The sequence below is a fragment of the Drosophila elegans genome, unplaced genomic scaffold, assembly GCF_018152505.1.
Source record: "Drosophila elegans isolate 14027-0461.03 unplaced genomic scaffold, ASM1815250v1 contig_691, whole genome shotgun sequence".
Taxonomy (NCBI): Eukaryota; Metazoa; Arthropoda; class Insecta; order Diptera; family Drosophilidae; genus Drosophila; species Drosophila elegans.
Genome location: NW_024546048.1, coordinates 2,183 through 21,320, shown reverse-complemented (window position 1 = coordinate 21,320; position 19,138 = coordinate 2,183). Strand labels below are relative to the sequence as shown.

At 41.4% G+C, this 19,138-nt stretch overlaps 4 protein-coding genes and 1 pseudogene across 4 annotated transcripts; 1 reads left to right on the top strand and 4 right to left on the bottom strand.

Moving 5' to 3' along the window:
• Nucleotides 1-962: 962 nt before the first annotated feature.
• Nucleotides 963-2,586, top strand: LOC121466740 (annotated as a pseudogene).
• LOC121467753 (dynactin subunit 4-like) lies at nt 2,497-4,291 on the bottom strand. The gene has a single exon (XM_041710019.1). It carries the CDS (start codon nt 4,213-4,215, stop codon nt 2,662-2,664), a length of 1,554 nt encoding a protein of 517 aa, XP_041565953.1. The 5' UTR covers nt 4,216-4,291; the 3' UTR covers nt 2,497-2,661.
• A 2,758-nt stretch (nt 4,292-7,049) lies between these two features.
• Nucleotides 7,050-7,789, bottom strand: LOC121467752. The gene is made up of 2 exons (XM_041710018.1): nt 7,680-7,789; nt 7,050-7,619 (listed from the first exon to the last, which is right to left on the bottom strand). Exons 1-2 carry the CDS (start codon nt 7,689-7,691, stop codon nt 7,236-7,238), a joined length of 396 nt encoding a protein of 131 aa, XP_041565952.1. The 5' UTR covers nt 7,692-7,789; the 3' UTR covers nt 7,050-7,235.
• A 2,396-nt stretch (nt 7,790-10,185) lies between these two features.
• Nucleotides 10,186-11,208, bottom strand: LOC121467751 (39S ribosomal protein L52, mitochondrial-like; the record flags this gene model as incomplete). The annotated part of the gene is given in 3 exon segments (XM_041710017.1): nt 10,186-10,473; nt 10,939-11,111; nt 11,169-11,208. Coding segments are annotated over 3 exon segments (402 nt in total), but the record flags the coding sequence as incomplete, so codon positions are not given.
• An 839-nt stretch (nt 11,209-12,047) lies between these two features.
• LOC108136184 (retinol dehydrogenase 13-like) lies at nt 12,048-13,868 on the bottom strand. Its single transcript, XM_041710020.1, has 5 exons — nt 13,727-13,868; nt 13,367-13,630; nt 13,142-13,298; nt 12,825-13,084; nt 12,048-12,770 (listed from the first exon to the last, which is right to left on the bottom strand). Exons 1-5 carry the CDS (start codon nt 13,804-13,806, stop codon nt 12,518-12,520), a joined length of 1,014 nt encoding a protein of 337 aa, XP_041565954.1. The 5' UTR covers nt 13,807-13,868; the 3' UTR covers nt 12,048-12,517.
• Between the last annotated feature and the right edge of the window lie 5,270 nt (nt 13,869-19,138).

The following is a 19,138-nucleotide window of genomic DNA, read 5'->3' as shown; positions in this document are numbered from 1 at the left end:
TTCTACACTTCTTTGCAGCGAAATAATAGAATAGGTGCACAAATCTGCATAAAGAAAAGAGGCAAGCACGCCATATTTTCCGACGTCCTTTGCTCAATCAGCTCCATCGCAAACCCCAACAACAATTCCTACTACCCCACCTCGTTCCAAAATCGACTTTCCAAACACTTTCCCAGAATAATAATAATTATAGGTATACCAAGCCATGTTGGCATCAAAGGAAGCGAAACAGCGGATTCGGAATCAAAAAAAGCAATTAGACAACCCCTAATATACACAGCCAATCACAACTCACAACAGCCCCTTAAAAATCATTAAAACACAGACACACAGAATTAAAAAACAAAACCTCGACATAGTACCAAAACATGTCCAAACTAACTACCCCCATAATTTCCCCAAACTTAATAGGAGTCAGCAAATAGTAAATAGGTCAAATATGACAAACGCACGCTATCTTGACCGTTACCGTTACCGTTACCGTTCAATACCGAACACATGCCCGATATGCAACAAGCGTTGCAACGCTTTTAGCCTCTTTTTATTGTATTAAAATCGGACAGATATTTAATAATGGTTTTATATTTCAGAATTATGGTTTTAATTTGACCCAGATCGGACAAAGATATAAATTGACAAAGCTTCATTGTTTTAAAACATATTTTTAGTTATCTTCTATTACATGATACACGCATGACTAAGTCAATAATAGTGTTAAACCGTTTGCTATCTGTATGTGTTCATGCATACATCAAATACCAATTACTTTTATTTGTTATTCGTTACCTCAAAAAAAATCTAATTTCGATCGGTCAATCTCTTACTCCATAGTATAATAAAAGCTTTATTTCTCTTAGCCTCTCTTAACTTCTCTTAAACATAAAAGTGCGAACGATTTAGCCGATTTCTCAATGTTCTCACCGTGAATTAGCAAAAACAAACATTTGTGTCGAAGTAGTCGTGTTGTTCAGTAGTATATCAACAGCTGCTCTTACTGTTTTGCTCGCACTCTACTTGGAACTCCCAGCTGACAACACCCTAAAAAATAAAATTAAGTTTTGTCAAAATGTGCATTTTCACCGATTGTTTATTGAGCCCCATATTACTGTGGCCAGCTATCATCGGCGTGACTATATACCTGTTGAAGTAAGTTCTGGAAATTATGATTGTACGGCGCATTAGTTTCCGACTTGCAGATAACGGGGTTTTCGGCTAATTCTTATTCATGATTTTAGGGAATACATGCAGGGCGGCAAGTTCACAAAGGACACAGATGAAAGCGGAAAGGTGTTCATTGTCACGGGAGCCAACACGGGAATCGGCAAGGGAGACGGCTCTGGAGATCGCCAGACGAGGGGGCACCGTGTACATGGCTTGCAGGGATATGAACAGATGCGATAGGGCCCGTAAGGAAATCATCAAGGAGACGAACAATCAGAATGTATTCTCCCGAGAACTTGATTTGAGTTCCCTGGAGTCCGTTCGTCAATTCGTGGCTGGGTGAGCTAGCCAGAGATGCGTTTAACGTTATATGTATCCATTAAAAAGCATGTTTCCTTACTAATTAGCTTCAAGAAGGAGCAGGACAAGCTCCATGTCCTGGTCAACAATGCAGGCGTGATGCGCTGCCCCAAGATGTTAACCAAGGATGGTTTCGAAATGCAGTTGGGTGTGAACCACATCGGCCACTTCTTGCTGACCAACTTGTTGCTCGACGTGCTAAAGGTAAGTCGGCATAAGTCACTCAAGAATATCGGATGAAGAGTGTGAAACGTTTCCCAGAAATCGGCTCCTAGTCGCATTGTCGTCCTGTCCAGCCTGGCCCATACGCGAGGTGCAATCAACTTGGCCGACCTGAACAGCGAGAAATCCTATGATGAGGGCCTGGCCTACAGCCAGAGCAAGTTGGCCAACGTGCTGTTTACCCGGGAATTGGCCAAGCGCTTGGAGGGCAGTGGCGTCACGGTCAACGCCCTGCATCCTGGTGTTGTGGACACGGAGTTGGCGCGGAACTGGGCCTTCTTCCAGACCAACTTGGTGAAGTAAGTGCAAACTAAATGAAAAAGGAACTTTGTTAGTTAAATTCTTAACCTCAGATATCTTATCAAGCCAATGATTTGGCCGCTTCTGAAGACACCTAAAAGTGGAGCCCAGACCTCCATCTATGCTGCCCTGGATCCGGAGTTGGAGAAGGTCACTGGCTTGTACTTTAGCGACTGCAAGCCCAAGGACGTGGCTCCTGCAGCCTTGGATGATGCGGTTGGAAAGTTCCTGTGGACTGAGAGTGAGAAATTCACGGGCTTGGATAAACCAACGGTGCCAGCCAAAAAGGAAGCTGATAAAGCTTAACCAAAAGTTAAAAAAGTAGCAATCCGAGGATGTGACTACTGAATCCGAAGAAAATGTCAACAAGCCAAAGGTAAAATTTAGCAACTTCTGTAAGATATCCAACATCTGAGCAATACCCTGTAGATTGTAAATGTAAAGAAGATTGAGCAGGGTTAGAACAAGCGATTTATTTAATTGTAATACTAGCAGCTTTTTCACGAATAGGTTAATTTAATAAATACATATCTTCCCAGCTTTCATAAAGCGTGTTTTATGGTGTTGATAATTTCGATTTATATGCCGTAGGGCTAATTAGGTTAATTTCAGGCCAATTCAGTTGGCCTTTTGCTCAGTTGCGCCTGCTGTGATGAACACCCTGGAGTGGAGCGCATGGGTGGTCGGCTCCTTCTTCTCGGGCGCATTGGTAACGGTGTTCACGTATGTGTACTGCATGAAAAAGCCAAGTATGACGTCCGTGCTCGAGGGCAGCTCCGCATCCGGGGTGAACTGCAGCCGTATGAGGACCTTGTTGCCCTTGCGCCAGACAATAAACTTGGGCTCCTCGGTAGGCAGCTGCACGTACTCGTCGAATTCCTTGGAGTCGTCGCGCTGGCTGAGCACAAACTCGCTCTCTAACGGCACGATCTCGGCATTGGAGGCATCCAGCACCTCTCGCTTAATCTCCCGGGTTGAGTTTTGACGCGACAGCGTGATGCCAACAGTCTTGAGAAGTGGTGACGAGGAGATCGGTTCCTCCTTCACCGCCCGAGTGGTCTCCGCTGATAATTGCGGATCCTCTGGTGGAGCTGCAGTCAACAGGCGAATGGTCATGTCGTACATGGTCGGATTGGTCAGCTTCAGCAGGATGGCGTTGCTCTTGCCGGGCACAAGCGGCTGCTCGCAGCGCACCATCACCACCTCGGGCACATGGTAGCTGGCGAAGAGCTGGATGCGATACTTGATGGAAGTGGGATGGTACTCCGGCTTAATGAGGTTGTGCTCGCACTGGCGGCAGCGCAGCGACCGCTTGATCCACAGCGACCGTCGCTGCGGATACAAGCTGCCCACGGCCGTGGGTTGATCCGCCGGCTGGCTGTGGCGTTGGGCGATCGTCGTGACATTGCGCAGGTTTAGCTGTTCCGTGAAGATGTTCGCCGGCAGTTCCTCCACCTCCGCCGTGGCCTCCGCCGGCGTGATCACGGCCTTGGCCTTGGGAACCTTGTCGTTCCAGCCGATCTGGCGGCGAATCAGCGATACAGTCAGTCCAGTGCGATCCGTAAGGCTGGGGAACTTGTGCTGCTTGGGCGCCTTGCGCCGCATGAACTCCAGTTTCTCCTGCTTCTCCTGCAGCACCACCGCCTGGAAGTACTCGACCAAGGCGTTAAACCGCGCCTGGTACAGGCACTCGTTGTCCGGCCAGGTGCCCGTGGCCACGCCCTGGTCGGGAATGCCCACGTCCCGCGTTGTCCAGCGACAGGACAGGCACGACAGGTAGTACATCTTTTTGGTAGTGGGCACCGCCGAGGGCTTGCTGCTCGCCGGGACCGGGGGCGTGGCGTCGCCAGTGGAATCGCCATCTTTCGGTTCCTTGGCGTCCTTGGACTCCTCTGACTTGCGCACCACCGGAACCGTGGAGGCTCTGGCGGACAGGGTGTGCTGGCAGCAGGGGCAGTCGAAGCAGTTGGCGCAGCAGTTTTTCTTGTGTCTCGCCTCCGTGGACGGGATGTTCTCCAGGCAGTTGGAGCAGAAGTGCGACTCGATCTCATGCGTCACGCAGAAGCCGCAGTGCAGCTTGGGGCAGTGCCGGCAGAAGAAGAGCTTGTTGATCGGGTTCAGGATGCCGCAGGAGCACGCGTACTTAACGGGACTCGGTTGCATGAAGCTCATCTTGTCAACGACGATTTTCTCCTGCTTTCTTTGTAAATTTGCAAATCTCTCCTCTTCTTCCACAAATGACGACAGCTGTTTTATCGATACATCGATGTTTCGAAACGAAGTTATCGATGCTTGCAACGACCGTTATACGCAAATCCCACAGAGAACAGCCCATCGAAATGGCTGGCACTTTTTGAAATGCCTGAATTAATGGCTCAAAACAGAGGTGGTAAAATTCATAAAATACAATATTTCATGTAATATAATAATATAAAGTTAATTACAAAAAAATAACCACATTGTTGTTGGCCTGCTCGGTCTTATCAACCACCGATATTAACCACAACAAGAAAGGAAGCAAACTTCGGCAAGCCTAAGTTCATATACCCTTGCAGCTATTGCAGAAATTAAATATTCTTGAAAACATTAAAATTATGATTGAATTGCGTGTATGTTTACATTGAAGCTATTTGAAGCTTATTTGATAGTTCCTATGGCATATGAAATCGTTTTCCGATTTTGATAAAATCAAAAGCGTAATTCTGAACTGCCAAATTATTAATTAATCATAAAGAATTTCTAAAAAAAAATGCAAAATAAATAAGTTAAAGTTTTTATTTTTTTTTTTTTTTATTGTTCCCATGGGAGCTTTAAGTTATATTCGTCCGATTTTGATGAAATTTAAACCGTAATTCTAAAATATTTATCCATTACTACATGTCGAAGAAGCGAAAAAAAAAATTAAAAAACACCAAAGTTATAATTTTTTTAAATTTCCGTTTGTTCCTATGGGAGCTATATGCTATAGTCGTCCGATCCCGCTCGATCCGACTTATATACTACCTGCAATAGAAAGACAACTTTTGAAAAAGTTTCATGCAGATAGTTTTAAAACTGAGAGACTAGTTTGCGTAGAAACGAACGGACAGACGGACATGGCTAGATCGAGTAACTTAGTGATGCTCATAAAGAATATATATATATATTTTAGGGTCGGAGATGTCTCCTTCACTGCGTTGCAAACTTCTGACTGAAATTATAATACCCTCTGCAAGGGTGTAAAAAGAAATGTGTGCAATTGTTAAATTTAAAAGACTGCATGACACAGTCCCATATGCAAAGGCATTTTTACAACTTAAAGATATTCTGAACACAAATTGCAACCGAATCAGAAGTAACCTTTTAGAAAACATAATGTTGGTAGTGTTATACGAAAAAACCATCAGCTAAAAATATAATAGAAACGATCAACAAGGAAGGGTATTACAACTTCTAGGGCTTATTAAGAAACTTTCGGCCCGGCAAAACCTACTAAACCATGCCCAAATTGGATACTTCAAAAGCATCTCTTTGGATATAAGAAATAGATAAAGATCACTTGCAAATTTAATGAAATGCTAATATTTATGACAATAATCTAGTTGCCAAATTTTAACTCCATATATAGAAAAAAGATCTTAGTATAGTAAAAACCAGAGCGACTTCATGAGCTACATGAGCTGTACTGGTTTCTAATGAACCAAGTAGATCAAAGATCATGTTATGAGCTATGATTCATAGGAGTCATGAGTCCAATGAGCTATAAGTTAAAAAACTTGAGTGGATCGAATGGCTCATGAAAACAAAGGGAACTACATCATGCAGAGCTCTAGTAAAAACAATAAAAAATGGGTATAATAAATTTAACAAATTTGTTAACTTGCTTTGTAGTTTGATTGTAATTTTGTTTATATAATTAAGATTACCTTTTTGTATGAAAGTATGCAACTTAATTAGATAATATATATTAAACATGAATTTTACTTTTAATTTTAATATTTAACCCTTTCGCGACAAACTTTTTCCTGTTGCCTGATATTTTGTTTGTTGTTTTCTTATGATAGTAATAATTAAAGAAAATTTTTACTAAATTTGAAGTTGCCACGCCAATTGATTAGGGCGCTACCGAATTTGCCCTTATGAACGTTTGGCCGTGGTTGTATATACAAAAAGTGTTTTTTTTTTTTTTTAATCGTTTAAATGTTGTTCATATAATTTTTAAATATTTACTTTTAAAAATGTTTAATTTTTGTATTTTACTTTTTTTGTATTTTACTTTTAATTGAAAAGCAATACCTTTGCCGAATTTAACAACACCATTTTCTCCGAAGTAAGTGCAGTCTCTTTTAAATAACTTCTCCAAGTGATCCTAAAATTAACATTTATAAGATCATATTTTCGATAGACACCCGCAGTATGAGAAAGAATGAGCAGAAAAAAACGAAAGGAAAGATTACCGTAAGTCTTCAAACAGACGAAGTTGGAACCAAATGGATAAACAGCACAAAATTGGTTCGCAATTCTCTTTCACGAGGGCGATTACCCACAAATATGTTTTTTGCTCATATTGTTTATTTTAAATGATCACATCACTCAAAATGGTTTGCTGTAGCTACAAAAATTATAAATAATAATAAATGCTATTCTGATTTTGATAAATCGGCTAAGTGATCAATTAGCACCGAAATGCCAAGTCAAATAGACACTTTACGGGTGATCAAATTCTATTCGGCACTTTTCATAAAAATGTGGGATTCTCGTCAGGGAAAGCGTTCGCTGATAAGCAAAAGTTCGGATACCAATTGCTTGAATTTCGAAAATTTGTTGCGCTCTTTAGGGAATATTTGACAACCTATACTTGTGATGACGAAATGAATTCGACTATGTAAACTGTAAATTACAATCAATTTAAAAAAATTTTTTTTTTATAAAATTTAAATTTAAATTTCACGATTGTTAACTGTGTACAACCGGAATAATTATTGTTTGGTTGAGAAATATTTTCATAAATGTTTTCATATATTTAGTAGGTGTTTTGGTGTTTAAATATAATTCGGTCATCATTTCGACACGTATAAAATAGGTAATAGTATAAGTATAAGGTACTTTTTGGTGTGGTAGCCACGCGACTATCCTACAGCTAAGCCTACGCTAATCATCCTCAGTCTGTACTCTCAGTCCCGGCAGGAGGACCGGATGGACTCCTCCAGCTCCTAGCCGAAGAAGTTGGGCACGAAGAGCTTCTTGCGCTTAGTCTTGGTCTGCCGCACGCGCACAATCGGGGTGAACTTTACGTTGTGGGGCAGGGCCCCGCCCTCGGACTGGACATCCTCGCGGCGGGTGTAGCCCGCACTGGCGGCCACGGGGGCGATGTAGCCGTCGTCCACGTAGTAGTAACCCGGGCTCAGCTTCTTGAGGCGGTTGTCGGTGAGGGGCTTCCCGTAGGTCAGGGCGTACGAGGAGTCGCCGTTGGAGTCGTAGCGGTCGGTGTCGTAGGCCTCGTAGCTGTCCAGGTCGTAGTAGGTGGGCTTGGCACTGCACTGGGACACCTTGCAGATGACGATGCTGACCAGCAGGCAGACCCACGAGTACAAGTGCTGAGGGGAGAGATCTGAATGAGCTGGACTGCCTCGGAGGTCTCTCGGTTTCGTGCTTACCTTTAGATCCATGGTGTTTTGTCGGTGTAAACTAGTTTATGTCTGTTAAATCCTGAGTGGGCTGTTGGGTATCCTTTGATTTCAGTCTGGTGGTTCTGATTGCTCTGAACGTCCGGGGAGTTCTGTGTGCTTGGCTGTGGAGAACCCTTCCCTTATATACCCACCGCCATATTCGCACCCAAATGTGAAAATTGCTTTCGGGCAGAGCCGATGCTCCGGCTGTGACGCAAGTCCGGAGGAAACGCAGCGACATTTTCGACAATCTGCGGCTGACGTCGACGTCTGGGTTTTTGCGCATGCGCGAATGCTGTGACATCTTCGACTTATCGCTATGGAATTCGCTGGGACGAAAGGCTCTAATTGTTTGGCTCGGAAAAGTTTTTACAATGCGGAAAGATACGGCCCATTGTGTGCGACTATTTTGTTTTTACTCGGAATAATTATGAATATTAATTTTGTTGTTTGGACACTCTGACGTCGGCCAGTGAGCGGTGGAAAGTAATTAGGGGCTTTCGGATCTCGGTCGGAAAGGTTTGCGGCGCACACGGCGCATGAGTAATTTGAGTACCAGGCGCTGTGGTCGCCGGGTGGTAATTTTTGTGTGGTCACACGCTACGTCTAAATCCAGACCTCGAACGTCGTTGTAATGAAATTCGGCGTTTTTTATAAATCAGCATAGATACGCAAATAGGATGGCGTCTAAAAATACGACTCAGACTTTATAAATATCCAACCGCAGCGGTTCATGCGACGGCTAATCAATTTGTCGTGAAAATGTGGCCGGCTGATTCAGGAAGTGATAAATACCGCGATTTTCTAGAAAAACATGAACTGCCTTTGGGAGCAATAAAATAATTAACAAACACACTCGACCTGGCTGCAATCGGCGCTTTGAATCAGGCATTCAAAAGGGGGCATGACTTCAGTTTCCGGGGCCTGCACTCAAAGAGATGAATCAGAAGCCAACTAGACTTTTGTAAACCATCGTTAAGCAGACTTGAGCAGAATTGAGAAGAGACTAATGCTTGGACCCGGACCAATTCGCACTTAATAATCGCTGGCTGTTTCGAAAAGTTTCGGTCGTAAATATAAACCCGCTAATTGTATAAATTTATACAATTATATAAATATAAATCCCAGGCGCCCGCAAAGGGCAATAACAACATTCAGTTGTTTTCCACATCACCACCTTTTTCCATGCCACCCAATTGGGGGTAAATATTTTTGCACACCCGAAACATCGTCAACAACAACAGAAAGGTGCGAGATTCGCCGGCGGTAAAGGAAACATAAACAATCCAGTTGGAATCAGATCGCATTACGTATACGCACGGTTGCCTGCATTGGCGCCCAGCGCAGCGATTCTGCCTTTTGATTGAGAGCTCCGGCGGAGGAACGTTTTTCTTCTTTCTTTCTTTTTTTTTGTCACACCCCCCGCCGGGTTTGAAACCTGAAAGACGGTGCCAAATTTCGAACTCCTCGGCTAATTTCTGCAAGAAGTGCGACAAACATTCTGCACTCTTAGCCTTCTCCAAGTGACGATCATCTGTTTAGAAAATTTCCTCAGACTTGATTTCTTTGTTGGCCTAACGTGCGAATGTAAATAGCTAAATTTGCACCCTGCAATATTTTAATATTTACAGTGGCACTTTATACCCATATTTAATTGCCACTTTTACCAATTTCGGCCTGGTGTGAGTTGGTAGTAACAAAGAGTTATGGAAATTTTTAGGTCTGACACCTGGGGGCTCAATGGATCTTCAACTTTGTTGATGTTTTTTTCGGGAAGTGTTAAGCCTTGCAAAGTCCGATGTTACCTGGCACTGTTGGTCTTGACCAATTCCACCCAATTTAAAGCCAATCAGCCGGTTAATCGGTCTCTACGAAAACATGCCTAACTGGAGCACGTTTCTGTGGGTTTGTTATGCCGAGCAAAATTCTTGATATCCTAACCGAAAAGACAAACACGCGGGAAAACAAGGGAGCTCCACTGGCAAGGTGTGCAAATATTTAACTGGTAAACGGTAATACATATTTATTGATAAAAGCAAATATTAGACCTCACATTCGCTATGGTTGGTTGGCTCTGCTGGCACGATCTATATGTTAATCTCTCCAGGTTGGCCCAGTGGCATCTGGACCACGTTGCGCAGGCCGGAAGAGGAAATCCAGCCTCTGTAACTGGCCGACTTCCTTGTTTGCAAAAATAGTTTGAGAAGTGACTCGAATGCGCGAGCGTAAGCCTTCTATTAGCAGCTAATGTGCGAATGGGAGCCCACGCTCGCCTTAATCGCTAAGCGTGACCCTCTCGGAAAAGCGCGCAACGCTTTCATCTAGTCTAAATGCCAGGACACGCTACTCCGGCAAGTGCGTCACTGGCGTTTTAACACTCAATTAAGATGCGGCAGGTGTGTCGCCCAGTTGCAATTAAATCCCCATTAGCGATACGTCTAATGAACCGTCGACTGCGCCACGCTTGCTGTCTGAGGAACGTTTTTGAAACGTGTTTTGGGCAAACATGTGTCCACATCACAAGACCATCGTATAATTTCGTCTCCATTCACTAAGCGACTTATGATAACTTATACAGGCTAAGATTAGGAGGCTACTTCTTCTGTTTAAGCAACAGGTGGCCCTTGGGCTTCAGTTTGTTTTGGATGAGGCGCTGCTTCTCGGATTCGGCGGTCTCCTTCAGGCGTTGATGTCGCTGCTTGGCAAACTCGAGCTCCCCACTTAGCTCCACGATCCTGGCGGCGATACTCTGCTGCTTCAGCAGACGTCTCTTCTGGTTGGCCTGTAAAACAAGTTTTATTTGGATGTTAGTTAAATGGATTTGGGTGTGTATTTGATGTAGACCTTTATGAACGCAGATTAATTCTCCTTATGAATCGAATGGATCTATCTCGAACTAAGCTTGCAGCACAATCAAATTGCTCATTGTACCAGTGTCTTTGAATAATTAAGTTGACCAACTCTGAGCTTAATCTGTGATTTTAAAACCGAATCAAAAAACAGCTTATAGTCCACTTATAGCCCACTATAACTTATAGGTTCCATAGGAACAATCCGGAAAATATGGGAAATAAAGTTATAGATTTGCTGTTTTAAGATTATTTGAATGTACTTTGAGATATATAATGACAAAAGAACGATCGAAAAATGCACAGAACAATTAACACACCTTCGTTGTTTTTAAAAATAGCTTAGTTCTTGCTTCTTTTCTTGTTCAAAGTAGTTTTATGGGGTCTTTTGGCCGCACACGTGTTCTACTCTATTACTTACTCCCAGGGGGCGTGGGTCTGCCATCTAGGTATGTGAAGTCAGGCAAATTGGTAAGTGGGCCAAAGGCATTTGGGTTTTCCGGCAATCCCTTGGCTGCACGCCACTTTTGATCAATGGAGCGGGCGGCCGTTAGAGCAATACCTCGCTGAGCTGCGTGGAAAGAGACAAGCAATGAATTATAGCAGGGTTATTGAGTAAAGTTATCACCTGCAACTGTGGCGGAGGCAGCCAGGCAGAGCCTCGTTATTTTTGTTTTTTATAATTACAAATTTTAAAAAAAAAAAAAAAAAAACTTAATTAAAAACTAAACGGTGGGGTCGGGTGATAACTAAAACTGAGAACTGTGAAAGTACTATGAAAATAACTAATTTTTACAATTTTAAACATTTAACCAATCATTTTTTTTTTTTGCTATACTTTTTGGAATTTTTTATTTTTTAAATTAATTTTTTTTTTTTTAAGAATTTGAGGATTTTTTGGGAATTAAATTTGGGGTGGCAGCCTGGGGGGGCTTAAAAAGGAAAGGGGGTGGGTGGGGGGGGGAGGGGGAGGTAGTTTAGAAGAGAGTGTTTTTTTTCGGGTTGGTTTTTTTTGTTAAACAATAATAGTAGTAGTGAGTAAAAAAAAAGTGGGTTTTTTTTTTTTGTGGGGGCCTAAGACGCAAGCGGGTTATACTATTGCTGTTACTTATAAGTTTGGAAAGGAAATACAGGATTAGTAGTAAAATTGTCATGTTAACCATTGTAATCTTATTCCTCCTTTTCAAAAGGAAAGGGGCTGGGTGATATCGCTGGAGCTCTGATTGGCTGTGTATATTAGGGGTTGTCTAATTGCTTTTTTTTGCTTCAGAGTCCGCTGTTTCGCTTCCTTTGATGCCAACATGGCTTGGTATCCATATTATTAATATTTTGAGAAAGTGTTTGGAAAGTAGATTTCGGATCGATGTGGAGTAGCAGTAATTGTTGTTAGGGTTTGCGATGGGAGTCGGAACTAATGGCGTGCTTGCCTCTTTTCTTTATGCAGATTTGTGCACCTATTCTATTATTTCGCTGAAAAGAACTGTAGAATAGGTGGGTAGTAGGCCTGTTTTAATAACATTGTTTTTATTGGTAACACTGTACGCGATGATGTAAGTTGCAAGTGTTCTTTTTTATTGATTGGTATGGGATGTTCTGGTTTTTACAAATTTGGATTGATCTATTATTGTGCTAGGGTATCTGTGTTTCCTTTTATTTTTTTTACAAGTCTAATTAAGGGGTAGCGGGGTAATTAGTGTGGTGCGCAAGTCAGAGGAGTCGAAGGACGCCAAGGAACCGAGCGATGGTGATTCCACTGGCATTTATTTAATTAACCTATTCGTGAAAAAACTGCTAGTATTACAATTAAATAAACAGCTTGTTCTAACCCTGCTCAATCTTCTTTACATTTACAATCTACAGGGTATTGCTCGAATGTTGGATACTTTACAGAAGTTGCTAAATTTTACCTTTGGCTTGTTGACATTTTCTTTGAATTCAGTAGTCCCTTTCTCGGATTGCTACTTTTTTAACTTTCGGTTAAGCTTTATCAGCTTCCTTTTTGGCTGGCTCTGTTGGTTTATCCAAGCCCGTGAGTTTCTCACTCTCAGTCCACAGCAACTTTCCTACCGCATCATCCAAGGCTGCAGGAGCGGCGTCCTTGGGCTTGCAGTCGCTAAAGTACAAGCCAGACACCTTCTTCAACTCCGGATCCAGGGCAGCATAGATGGAGGTCTGTGCTCCACTTTTAGGTGTCTTCAGCAGCGGCCAAAACAATGGCTTGATAAGATATCTGAGGTTAAGAATTTAATTAACAAAGTTCCTTTTTCATTTAGTTTGCACTTACTTCGCCAAGTTGGTCTGGAAGAAAGCCATGTTCCTGCCCAGCTCCGTGTCCACAAGACCAGGATGCAGGGCGTTGACTGTGACGCCACTGCCCTCCAAGCGCTTGGCCAATTCCCGGGTAAACAGCACGTTGGCCAACTTGCTCTGGCTGTAGGCCCGACCCTCGTCATAGGATTTTTCGCTGTTCAGGTCGGCCAAGTTGATTGCACCTTGCGTATGGGCCAGGCTGGACAGGACGACAATGCGACTAGGAGCCGATTTCTGGGAAACGTTTCACACTCTTCATCCGATATTCTTGAGTGACTTATGCCGACTTACCTTTAGCACGTCGAGCAACAAGTTGGTCAGCAAGAAGTGGCCGATGTGGTTCACACCCAACTGCATTTCGAAACCATCCTTGGTTAACATCTTGGGGCAGCGCATCACGCCTGCATTGTTGACCAGGACATGGAGCTTGTCCTGCTCCTTCTTGAAGCTAATTAGTAAGGGAACATGCTTTTTAATGGATACGTATAATGTTAAAGGCATCTCTGGCTAACTCACCCAGCCACGAATTGACGAACGGACTCCAGGGAACTCAAATCAAGTTCTCGGGAGAATACATTCTGATTGTTCGTCTCCTTGATGATTTCCTTACGGGCCCTATCGCATCTGTTCATATCCCTGCAAGCCATGTACACGGTGCCCCCTCGTCTGGCGATCTCCAGAGCCGTCTCCTTGCCGATTCCCGTGTTGGCTCCCGTGACAATGAACACCTTTCCGCTTTCATCTGTGTCCTTTGTGAACTTGCCGCCCTGCATGTATTCCCTAAAATCATGAATAAGAATTAGCCGAAAAACCCGTTATCTGCAAGTCGGAAACTAATGCACCGTCATTGTACATTTCATAATTTTCAGAACTTACTTCAAGAGGTATATAGTCACGCCGATGATAGCTGGCCACAGTATTAAGGGGCTCAATAAACAATCGGTGAAAATGCACATTTTGAATAAACTTAATTTTATTTTTAAGGGTGTTGTCAGCTGGGAGTTCCAAGTAGAGTGCGAGCAAAACAGTAAGAGCAGCTGTTGATATACTACTGAACAACACGACTACATCGACATAAATGTTTGTTTTTGCTAATTCACGGTGACAACATTAAGAAAGCGGAAATATCGTTTGAAGTTCCATGTTTAAGAGAATTTAAAGAGAGGCTAAGAGAAATAAAGCTTTTGTTATACTATGGAGTAAGAATTTTACCGATCGAAATTAGATTTATTTTGAGGTGATGAGTAACTAATAAAAGTGTTAACACATATAGATAGCAAACGGTTAAACACTATTATTGGCTTAGCAATGTGTGTATCATGTAATAGAGCAACAAGAAAGAAAGAAAACTTCGGCGAACCTCATACCTTTGCAGTTAAAACAAAATATAAATATTGTTAACAACGAACTATTTCGATTTTTATGCGTTTATGTATTAAAACAATGAAGCTTTGTCAATTTTCTGCTGACTCGAAAAGATGGCAGTTATATATCTTTGTCCGATTTCAGTCAAATTATAACCATAATTTGGTTTTGCGATGGAGGTGATGGAGGAAAGGGAGTCGGAACATATGGCGTGCTTGCTTCTTTTCTTTATGCAGATTTGTGCAGCTTGATGGATGGCTATAGAGAACTGTAGAACAGGTGGGTAGTAGGCGTGTTTTAATAACACTGCTTTCATTGGTAACAGTGTACGCGATGATGTAAGTTGCAAGTGTTCTTTTTTATTGATTGGTATGGGATGTTCTGGTTTTAACAGATCTGGATTGATCTATCTATTGTGCTAGGGTATCTGTGTTAAGTTATGTGTGGGTGTGGATCGGAATGCACCAAGTGCTGCTCTTATTGCTTCGTTTAATGGAGTTTTTAGTTTATTTTGTTGGGACTTAGCTGAGTACCCATAAATAGGTAAACAGTGGTCAATTTTTGAGACTACTATGACTTTAATACTTGAATTAGTGTTGTGGTGTTAGTATTGTGTTTCAGTGAGGAAAAGTGTTTTACTATTCCGGGAGTTTTATCAAGATCGGCTTTAAGTTTGGTTATGTGGGATGTCCAATCGTATCTGCTGTTGATGGTAGACCTAAGATTTTTAGAGTTTGTGTTTGTTGCATGGATGTGTTTCCTGTAAGCACTTTTGTTTTCGCCAGATATGGAGTGTCTGACACTTGTCCTTCGACAGGACTGAGGACCCGAAAGCGTGCACTAGTCATTTGCTTGAATAATGATTCGAGGTTGGTTGTGGAGTTTTTGAGTTTGTTAAGCTCGATGAGGAGGTGGAAATTGTCTGCACAAGCGCAGAACTTTAATGTCTTGTGAATAGAAATAATGGATGTAGGGGAGTTGTAAGCCAGAGCCTCCACGGTTCTTGTAACGAGTAGGTGGCTGGGGTGTTACTATATGATGATAAGGACGCACGCGCATAGGTCCAGCTGCTCCTTGTCGGCTATTTGGGGTGGTGGCCTTGTCCTTCATCATGAGCCAGTTAAATTCGAAAATTTTATCAAAATTTGCGTGCAGCGACAAGTGGTATAGGATAGGCAAAATCTTATGACTCGACACAAAGAGAGATAGTTATTTCACTCGCGGAATTTCTAGTGTTCTTCAGGTGTTTTAAAGGAACTAAAAAAGGGAAAAACAAGAAGGGAGAAAAGATTTATCCGAAACAAATTTGTGCAACAACAAAAAAAAAGAAAAGAACACGGAAACAATACATCAACACAAAGGAATTCATCCAGGAAATCAGAAAGGAAAAGAAAAACGATGTACCTCCTCTTACTCTGGGCAACGTGAGTAATGCATACATACATACATACATTTATACAAATTTTAACACTGATCGGCTAGGAAAATAATACAAAAAAAAAAAAAAAAAAGTACACTAAAAGAAAAATATTTTATTATCAAGGAGATTTTAATAAAATCAAAATAAAATTTTTATTTCCTTTCTCATAAAATCCTATGTCCAAACTTAGATTCCTACCTTATAGAAAAGGAACAGACAGGCAAGCTAATATAAAAAAGCATAACGAGGAAGAATTAACAATGGCAAACCCAAACTTAAATATACCCCCAGGACCCCAACAATCAGCTGGGAGTTCGATTAACTTAAACACCCCTTTACCACCCTTGATAAACCTGTTCAGCCAAATGAGAATCCCGGAACCAATTACACAATTGCAGACATTCCCGGGGGGCGCAGATATACTTGCCCATTTTATAGCCGATGTGGAAGATGTACTCCCCCTTTTTTGCGAGGGACTGATCAGACTCCTATGGGCAGCATCTACCTCAAAGCCATTAGAAATAAAATTATAGGAGAAGCGGACGAGGTGCTTAAAATGTACGACATCCCATTAATTTGGGATGAAATAAAAAAAAACTTAACACAGTACTACTGCAACTCGCTATCAGAATCAACTCTTATATCCACATTAGGTAATTTAAGGCAAGGTAGGCTAACGTTTAAGGAATTTCATAAGCAAATTATGGAATTACAATCAAAATTGCATGGATACCTCGCCTTAAAAGAAACTGACCCTAGTGCAACACTGTACAAGAGGAGTTTTTTTAGTCAACTATGTCTGGACAAATTCTTAACAGGACTTAACGATCCCATAGGATCAATTGTAAGGGCTATGAAGCCCCAGAACTTGGGCGAAGCCTTCATGGCTTGCAATAGAGAACATGAGATTAGGACACAAAACGGGGAAGATAGGTGGCACAACCAAGATAGACAAAGGTGGAATAAACCTAACTTACGATCTAACACTACTTATGGTCACCAGAATATTCATAAACAAAGATACAACCCTTTTAATAATCGATACCGTAGTAACCGCTTTAAAAATAATAACCAATACAGTTGAAATTATCAAAACCGTTCAATCAGCTATAACCCATCATCCTTTAATCGTAATACAACCCAAAATAACCCTATAGCACCAGAAATAAAATCGAGCCCGAGCTCCAGGGTCTTAAAGCCCTACAGAGCCTCAGAAATTCATAACACAGAAACCCATCCCGATAATGAAACAGAACTAAAAAACTTTGACAGTACGTTAAATTTTCGGGTATCAGCCTACCAGGACCCACAAGCCCCCTAATCAACAGCCAAAGTCCTCCCCAAAAAAGAACAGGTTGCGACCTCCGGTATATCCTAATTGCTTCACCTTTTGGCAAACCCCTTAAATTCCTTATAGACACAGGGGAAATGGCCTCAATCATAGACCCAAAATTTCTGGATACAGAACACACTATTAAATGTCCTCCTATAACAGTTTCGGGATTATTTAACAAAACCGAAAAAATAAACACTAAAGCCAGATTCGCCTGGTTCGAAGAATTTAAAGTTAAAGTTTCTCGCTTTTGAATTTCATAACTACTTCGATGGACTTATAGGAATGGACCTACTCAAACAACTAGGTGCCAAAATCAACCTTTCAAATTTTACTCTGACTACTCCAACGGCAACTCTCCCAATTCTCACTAGAATAGATAACACCGTCTCAGTTAACGTAATCGAAGGGTTATCAAAGAAAATAATAACAATACCGGTAGACCTGGAAAATGGATACTTTCTTTGTGAGCCAATAAAAATTTCAGAAAACCTACAAAATTCCGAAGGCCTCTATAAATCAACCAATTATAAAGCAATGATTGAAGTTTGCAATTTTTCAACGGTTCTCATTTAACTAATTTCACAAAAAATTCTTTCGGTTCAACCCTATTTAGGAAATAACTTTATCGAACTTTATAATCTCCAATTAAATGAAAAATATTACACCTCAAAAAATGACGTTTCTAATAAAATCAACACTCAAAATCTGTCCTCTGAGGAGAAAGAAGCCCTTTTAAAGATTTGTAAAAAATATAACTCCATTTTTTATTAGAAGGAACAAGATTTGTCATTTACTAATAGAGTAAAACATAGTATTAAAACCACGGATGACTCTCCAATATATACGAAATCTTATAGATACCCGAATATTCACAAGGAATAAGTCCGAAAACAAGTAGATGACCTCTTAAAACAGGGTATTATCCGCTCAAGCTACTTCCCTTGGAGCAGCCCAGTTTGGATAGTTCCAAAAAAGGTCGACGTCAGTGGAAAACAAAAGTGGCGAATGGTGATCGATTACAGAAAACTGAACGAAAAAACAGTTTCTGATAAATATCCAATCCCAAATATTGCCGAGATCCTTGACAAGTTGGGCAAATGCCTATACTTCTCAACTCTCGACCTCGCCAGTGGATTCCATCAAATTGAAATGGAACCCGTAGATATCCCCAAAACAGCCTTCACCGTGGAGGGAGGTCATTACGAATATGTAAGGATGCCGTTCGGACTAAAGAATGCCCCGGTAACCTTTCAAAGGTTATTGGACAACCTACTTTGGGACCTTATTGGAAATACCTGCCTAGTTTACCTAGACGACATAATTGTGTTCTCAACATCTTTAGAAGAACACATTGTTAAACTAGAAAATGTCTTTAAAAAAATAAAACAGTCCAACCTTAAAATACAATTGGATAAATCTTATTTTCTACATTCCTTGGTCACATAGTGACACCAGAAGGAATAAAACCAAACCCTGATAAAATTAAGACAATTAAAATGTTCCCAATTCCCAAAATACAGAAGGAAGTAAAATCATTCATAGGTCTTGTTAGCTACTATAGGAAATTTATAAAAGATCTCGCGAGGATAAAGAAACCAATGACAGCTTCTTTAAAAAAAGGTGCCAAAGTATTTCACACAAGTGAATTTATTAAATCTTTCGAAGACTGCAAACAATTACTTTGCAATGACCCCATTTTAATCCACCCAGATTTTCAGAAAAAATTCATACTGACCACTGACGCAAGTAATTTTGCTCTTGGTGCGGTATTATCTCAAGGTAATATCGGAAGTGATAAGCCGATCGATTCGAGCGAGCCGAACACTATCTCAAAGTGAAACCAACTATTCAACAATTGAAAAAGAACTCTTAGCAATAGTATGGGCAGCCAAATATTTTGGACCCTACCTCTACGGTAGGCAATTCACAATTGTAACCGATCATAAGCCCTTAACTTGGCTGATGAGTTTAAAAGAACCTAATTCTAAACTCGTAAGGTGGAGACTTAAGCTCGAGGAATTCTCTTATGAAATTCATTACAAAAAGGGCAAGTGCAATACCAACGCCGACGCACTAAGTCTTATCAACCTAGAAACATCTCAGTTAGAAAATATTGTACCACACAGAAATAAATTACGAAGAGTTATTAAAGAACCATTTTTCACAG